We start from the raw sequence: 7943 nt of genomic DNA, 5'->3' as shown, positions 1-7943 counted from the left end.
AACAGGGACAACCAAAAAATTAACCGTATTGATTACTATGCACTCGTATCCTAAGGTCATGTTCGCTTCTTTTATAATCCGTCTTTTTTAGCTTGTTTTTTCAGCCAGAACAGTGTTTTCCTCTCACAGCAAATCAGCTGGAACAGTGTTTCACCTTGTTTTTTCAGCGAAGCGAACGAGGCTGAAGTACTAGGTAGATTAGGTAAATTCACATTTCGGGTCTTCAATTCTTGAAAAAATGATATAAGATGTCATCATTTTTTATTAGCAGTGGAAATCAAAGCTAGCAAAGATTACTTGAAGTAAATAAAGAGATGAACCGAAGAAATACCTTCACGGCTTCACACAGAGGGGCTCCGGCACCCGAGGGGCAAGGGCCGAGGGCCGAGGGCGTGAGGGCGACGGTGTCCGCCGGCAGGCGGGGGCCGCACCGCCATGGGGTGGAGCGGGAGGCAGGAGGTGGGAGCGACGACGCGTGGTACGAGCGGCCGAGTGGGAGGCGGAAGAGTCGCGAGCCATGACGGCGTGAACGACCGAGACACCGAGCGACTCCGTGGTCTGCCCTACTCTCCTCCTTACTGAGTTGTTCGTTGTTGGGCCAAAACTGAAGACCTCCTCCTAGAAAATATGGGCTGCGAATAGGGCCATGGCCCTACTGGCCCTAGGCCTGGGCCCGCCTCTGGCATTACCCATAAACTTTTAGTATGATATATTTGACTTTTTATTAGTTAATATAAGTTGGTTAACGCTAAAAGCATATTTTTTGAATTAGAGGGTATCAACATGATGTCGATTACGCACGTCTACCAAGTCAGTTAGCGCTAAGAACATCGTTTTTTAATTACGCACATCTATCACAGACGCATCATTGTCGACGGGTATGTCACCTACAACCAAAAAAATAATGTTGTTCGGAATAAATCTAGTAAACTGTGATCCTATGTGCAAGGTCAAAGACCTGAACGAGCGAATTGCACCACAAGAAATCTAACTAGCTAGCTTAAATCGTTTTCCTCTTGTGGAGCAGAATTTTCTTGGTGGAGCCGCGTGAACTTATCAGTCTGCCTTATCAGTCATGGAACAATATTTTTCTTTCACAATAAATTAGCTTCAGCTAGTTTATCAGCCGCAGAAACCATCAACCGAACAGCTCGTTTCGGAAAATGTTTAGCGAAAATGATAAGTTTGTAATAATTTATATCAAATCTGTGAGAAGACAAAAAAAAAAGTTGTAGACCCTGTTCGCTTCGCTGAAAAAACAAGCCGAAACACTGTTCTCGCTAATTTGTTATGAGAGAAAACACTATTTCAGCTCAAAAAACAAGCTGAAAAAAACGGATTATAAAAAAAGCAAACATGATCATAATTTTAAGCTCGGGACTCTTTGCAAGGAGCTGTTTTTATATGGCCTTTTGACACATCTCAACGCAAGAGTAGCAAGAATCCGGAACCGAAGATGTTTTTAAACGGCCAAGAAGTCAAAAGCATTCAAAACAAATTTAAATTTAAGACGATGAACATGTATGATTCATGATATTATGTTCAGAATTTTGTGGGCCGTTAAACTGATTGAGAACTTTTTTCGGGGCAACAAAAACTGATTCTGAACTTTTTTGGGAGAAAAAAATTATTGTGAAACGACTCATACGGCTGGCCCGTGCAGCGCGCTACGCGTCGGCCGCGTAGGCGCGGATTCCTGATCCAACACACACGGATATTTATCTTTTTACCATTTAACGGATGTCACCTCTTCATATAGCACTTTTAAAATTGCTCCTACATATTTACCATCGAGGGAGAGCATTTGATATATTATTGTCATTTTCGCTGACGTGGCACGCCAACTCGACCGGACAGCATGGACCGGCCACGGGAAATGACATTTTTGCTCCTCATCTATTTCTTCTATCTCTGTCCCTTCCTCGCTCGAGCTCCGGACATGGTCGACGATGGGGGTCCATAGCGGCGGCTGACAGGACATAGGGGAAGTTGGGGGCGAGGCAGTCGGGGCCACGGCCTGCAGGTCCACGGTCGCGCCCGACGCCGGCGACGAACATGGCGGCACCTGAAGCACGCGCAAGAGCACGACCTCCTCGGCGTCGACGACGAACATGGCGGCCCCGTGCCTCCTCGTGCTCGTGCTCCTCTGCTCCCTCGCCGGTGGAGGACGCGCATCCCTGGCCCCAGTTGAGCTGCGCCGCGTCTCTTCATGCACGGTCGGTGCCGGTATCGGCGAGCCAACTTCCCCCGCCGGCGACGAACATGGTGGCACCTCGCCGGACCTCGAGCGCGCCGCTAGGGATGGGGGAGCAGCGACCGGAAGGGGAGGAGCTGGACCTCACGCGGGCGACCATGGGGGAGGCACGCCAGGGATGGGGACGCACGCGCGGTAGAGCCCACGCCTGCGGCAGAGCCCATGCGCGGCGGATCTCGAGCCTGTGTTCGCCATCGAAGCAGCGCTGCTAGTTGGGGTGGTGCCCAGACCTCGCACTCACTGGTTTCATCTGCTGCTGCTCGCGTCTGGGAGAGAGGAGGAGGCGGAGCTGAGAGACGCATAGGCCGGGATGCATCTTTACCGAGCGATGAGGATGAGACGGACGAAAAAAAATAGATGAGGGGTAATAAAGTCATTTTGTATCCCATAGATATATTGGCTTTTCTACGTGTCCTGCCACATATACAAAAATAACTTAAATTATGATTTTTTCTCTTTTGATGGTAAATACGTAGGAGCAATTTTAAGAGTAATATAAGAGGAGACGACGTTCCTTGTGACGATAAAAAGTTAAATATCCCCCGCGCGCGCGGCGCGGAGACTCGGCTCCCGCCCCCTGGGCCCTGGCGCTCGCAACCGCGCGGGCGTGGGCGCGGCTGCGGCGTCCCCTGCCCTGAATTTCTGAATGCGAGCGCGCGCAGCGCTGGGGCGCGGGTGGGGTGCTCTCGGTCTCCGCACAGGTCGCCCGCTCCAGTTTCCGCCTCCATTTTTGCTGGCTCCACCAACAAAACCCGACGCTCCCACCCTTCTCTCTTTTCCTCCCCAAACCCGCGCTCCCATCCTCCGTGGCGTGCACCGCGCTCCCCGGCTCCCGCGGGCGGCGACCTGGGAGAGGCGGGGGGGACGTCTCCCGGCGAGGTTCGCGCTCCAAACCCTACTCCCCCTCCCATCCGTCGCCCACCGCACCGCCTCACTTGCGCTTTCCTTTCCGGCTGCCGAGTCCACAGTCCACGCGCGTGAGGAGGGAGGATCCTGCTAGGTTTCCCTTGTTTTGGCACGCTTGGAAGGCTGGAACGCTTGATTTGTCCCCGGTAGCCGCTGGGTTTGTCGCTGCCCGCGCCCCCTCCCCCCTCCCCTGGGTAGATTGTAGTCGCGGCGTCTCTGCGCAAGAGTTGGGGATCCATGGCTTTAGGCATAAGGGTACTCATTTTGTTACGGTGCTATGACCTTGATTTAACAACATTGACTTCGCATTTTGATCTTTGAGTGAGATTGGGAGAATTACGTCTTAGAGATCCTTGGATTTTCTATCTGTTCGTTTGTCGCATGCATTGTCCGCTTCAACAGGGCTTGGATTTGCCCAAAAAGTTCAATTAGCACCCCGCGCATCTACTTGATTTCCCTCTTGCATTGGCCAGATCCAGTTGTTTTTTTATAAGCAAAACCTAGCTATTTGTTTAGCCTACCAGCTTGGAATTTCACTTCTGCCGTTACTTTAACCGCTGAACACAAGGTGTACATGTTGCTTATTACGTCTTATGTCTGTGGATTGACCAGGCATTTGAGGCCAGGGTTTTTTTTTTTTGGTGCTGTCAATATAGCTGATTGGTGAGGGTCTGGACGTAGCAATGGCAGAAAACACTCATGGTAGTGGTCGACGCGCGCTTGGGGACTTGACAAATGTCCTTTGCAAGCGACCAGCCGCATCAGATCTGGAGAAGAGTACGGGTGGGATAAAGATCAGACGGATTGAAAAGGACACTGGGACTGGGAAAGGGTTTGATGAAAATGCAAAAACCAGCAGTAGAGGGAAGGGAATTGTATTTGGGCATTTGTTTGATGGTGTTGCCAAAGAGAATTTCGAAAGGCCTTCTATCTTTCAGAACACTAGGGTTCAACACATGGCTGCCGAAGCAGCTGGGCTGTTATCCAAGGAGGCCAGTGACTTGAAGAACCATTGTGTGTCAATCGATTCATTTGATCTCAGTGATAAGGATCAGGATTCTTCGCTGGAATCTGAAGGTGACTATGATGATGAAGATAATGATGAGATGAATGGTGAACTGCCACGCCATTTTTGCAGCTCAGAGCTAGCTAATAAAACATCAACAAATGATGGCGAGTGCTTGACTCAGGAGGAGATAGTTGGGTCATCAGGAAATCAGAAGCCTCTGTCTTCATTGGATGCTACGGCAGGTGGTGACATGCCAAGTTCTAGTGTTCAGCATGCTTCTATGAGAACTGGGGGTTTGGAAGAAGTTTTCGCCACAAAATCTTGTGCTTGTTCTTTCTGTCTTAAGGGTATGTTCACATTCATTTCTGATGCATTTGCTTATGTCAGCATGATGGCATGCAAACATATATCTTACCTTCGTTTCCTCGTCCCCGGAATAGCTGCTTTTATGTGGATGGATCTCCATTATCAGGATGCAAGAAGCCGGCTTTCTGGTATGACCGCAAATTCAACTCCTTTTATCTTATTCATAAGATGATATATAAGTAACTAATTACTTCTGATTTATTTATGTGGCTACATTTTACTGATGTAAATTCATCTGTGCCGATTCCTTAGTATTGAAGAAAAACATCAAGTTTGCCAGGTTGTTGGAGGAAAAAAGTAGAGGAAGTGAATATGCTGCCAATGTAGCCGGATATAACTCAAAGCGAGCTGTGGGAATGGAGTTCGAACTATCTCAACAACAGAGATCACTCTTTCTTTATACAGAAAATGCCCTTGTCCGCGAGTCAACACAGCTTGTAAGTTGTTTTATCCATCTTTAACACTCCTTGCTTAATACAAAATTTGTTGCTTGTGTATCTGTATCTTGCCAGTTGCCATCAATATGCACCTGTGATTATAGCGCAAAATAATGTGCGTGGCAGTCTGTTCAGCATACATCTGCTTGCACATGTTGATATGGTTTGATTGCTAGAAGGATCATGGCTTTAAGAGAACGATCTGTGATAATTGAAACTCACGTGTTCTCTGCTTTGGGTCTTAAAATCATTTATTTGGGGGCTAAGACAATAGGCAAATAAGATTCTCCTTATGTTTTCTTTTGCAAACAGCTGGGAAAAAACATAACTATCATATAGGTGGGAGTACTAGCTGAATACTTGAAAGTTGAAGGTGCATGTGCTGGTGGAATCTGTAGGTGTAAGTGTAACTAAAGAATTAGTCCTTTTATAAATATCATGTTATTTGCTTCATGGTTCTGTTGCCATTTATCTTAACTCCTGTACTTGTGAAATCATTTTTTTGTTGTCTTTGTTCGCACTTGGGAAATTGTTGGGGCATACTACTTTGTGATCCTTTTTATCTGCTGTTGTAGTTTCCAATACATTTTGCAGTAAATTACTTCAAAGTTATTGTATCTTTTAGCTATGTGAGAATCTGGCCTTAGTTTTGAAATGGAGTTGTGCTGAAGAACTTTCATGTTAGTTACTCCCTCCGTTCCAAATTATAAGACGTTTTAGCTTTTGTAGATACATTGCTTTCACTATGCATCTCGACATAGTGTATATCTAAGTGCATAACAAAGCCATGAATCTAGAAAGCAAAAATGTCTTATAATATGGAATGGAGGGAGTAATAGCCATTTTTCTTCTTGGGCATGTGACAAATGTTCTGTTTGGTTCTATTTGATTGCTGTATGCACAAATCTTTTAAAAACATTTCTATTCTGGGGTAAATTGCTGGATTTTGTGATGGTGCCTAATGTAATTGCCTGTTTCGTATTCCCTCCAGTCAGTTTCAAGTGATGTTTTGGCCTCAAATTCTAACACCATGATGCCGTAATAATGACTAGAAATTATTGCCATGCTACCCCAACTTGCATTACTTGGTCTACTTAAATAATCTGTTGGTCAAAGTGCATACATGTGTCTCTATTGGCGTTAGTGGATGCATGCAACCAGAAAAATATTCATGACCATAGTTAAAATCTTGATTCTATTGTCCGATTTTACAACTTTATGATCTTAACTGATTTCTTAAGGAAAATCTAATATCCTACCGTGAGTTCCGATCCGATTCAGAATTGCGATTTGAACAACCTTGTTCATGACCTTGGAATGCCTTCCTCCAATGGCAAACTCTTTTTTTCCTTTTTCTTCTTCCTGCACGCCATTTGTGAGGATGCTTTCGAAAATTGTGAACATCAAGTGTTCAATTTATGCAGGGACATTAACTATACAAGTATGCAAAATGAGAGGTAAGGGGTCGAAGGGTAAACGGGGTGCGAAAGATCCTAAACTGTAAACTGCATTTTCACATATGGCTACTTTAACATGACTGGAGGGAGTAGAGAGAATTTTTCGTCCTTTCTTTTTCAGAAGTCTATGTCTTGAACTTTCAATTGATTAGCCCACAAACTGGGTGTTGGTAAAGCGTTCATTCTGATTCTGCCATGTGCTGAGTGATATGTGGATTAAAAAGATACCGAGAAAATTATATGGTTGCTTTGGTGAGACGGTCAATTCTGGTTGTTTTCTCATTAACAGGAGTGCTTCTGAGTCTTTTTATTGCCTTGTTTTCAAAGATTTGCTAGTCATGCTTACAACTTTGCTTCAAGTTCTTTCAGGTTGTTCTGAAATCCACTTAGAATTCTTTAACTTAAGCATTTGGATATGTGTAAACTTGATTATATTGCATTCGCACATTGCATGTGACATCTTGCATGACATTTTTCTACGTATTCTTCTTTTGGTATAAGGTCAGCTTATTAGTTATGTTTATTATTCTGTAGTGTATTTATGTTATGGCACTAACTGTATTCCTTTGGTTAATTGCATATTTGGTTTATGATTCTGTTATAATAGTCGAATTTTCTTTTATTCAGCACTCTACTTTTGTGAAGTTGAAAGAATTGAGAGAGAACTGCAAGACAAATCTTGAGACAATCATCAAGTCTTCAATGAGAAAATGAGTGCTGCATGTTGTGCTGCTGAACTGTTAGTTTTCCTGAGACTTAGTATGATCAGCTGGCTTGGTTCGAAGCAAGATGTCCATTGAGATTGTTCCTCAACTTAGGAATTATGGTGCTTACCATCAATTTGGCACTTTGGCTGTAGCGATTACTCCTATCATAAAGTGTTATTCTAGTTTTTTTTTTTTTTTTGATAAGGATTCTAGTATGTTTGTAGCTGATGTAAAAATAACCATGGTAAGGTAGGAACTGTATGTTGTCTCGTTGAGACATCGGCTTCTTGACTTGTACTTTGCAGTGAGCTTCTTTCAAATGAAAATTCTTTCCTCATTCTCCAAACAAAAGGGAAACCAATTTCGTTTGGAGCCTGCTGGTGAGTTTCATAGTGCATGAATTTGTACCTTCTGAAAATGATTGTGTATTATTCGGCTTCTGGGTCTTCACGCTTGGTATACTTGATTGTGCCTGCATCTACTGTGCGTTATCCATGTCTCTGGAGCGATGCATAAGGAAAGAATGGGGACGTTGAACGCGGGACACCACCTTTTAGAAACCATTATAGTAAAGAGGTATATCTATTTATATTGTTCGTTCAATAGATGGAACGCATGTCAGTATCTTGAGATAAATAGTAGAAACTTGATACATTGTAGCCTGTTGGATTTTCATGAGCATCCATACTACTTGTCATTTTTAGAAACCATTGGTACAAAGGAGGTATATATATTTGTATTGTTTGTTTGAGAGATGGAACATGTACCTAGTATCTTGAGACAACCTTGAAACTAGTTAAATTGAGC

The 7943-nt window shown here is 44.4% G+C and overlaps 1 protein-coding gene across 2 annotated transcripts; it reads left to right on the top strand.

The window, feature by feature from the left end:
* The first annotated feature begins 2829 nt into the window (after positions 1-2829).
* Positions 2830-7504, top strand: LOC136474876 (uncharacterized). Of its 2 annotated transcripts, none has more exons than XM_066472452.1 (5): positions 2830-3133; positions 3817-4516; positions 4610-4663; positions 4788-4972; positions 7057-7504. In XM_066472452.1, exons 2-5 carry the CDS (start codon positions 3844-3846, stop codon positions 7141-7143), a joined length of 999 nt encoding a protein of 332 aa, XP_066328549.1. In that variant the 5' UTR covers positions 2830-3133; positions 3817-3843; the 3' UTR covers positions 7144-7504. The 2 variants fall into 2 exon arrangements, with proteins under 2 accessions (XP_066328549.1, XP_066328548.1); XM_066472451.1 differs by having other exon boundaries at positions 2831-3133; positions 3773-4516.
* Positions 7505-7943: the final 439 nt, after the last annotated feature.

This window comes from Miscanthus floridulus, chromosome 8 (assembly GCF_019320115.1).
Source record: "Miscanthus floridulus cultivar M001 chromosome 8, ASM1932011v1, whole genome shotgun sequence".
Taxonomy (NCBI): domain Eukaryota; kingdom Viridiplantae; phylum Streptophyta; class Magnoliopsida; order Poales; family Poaceae; genus Miscanthus; species Miscanthus floridulus.
This window is presented reverse-complemented; position numbering and strand designations above follow the sequence as displayed.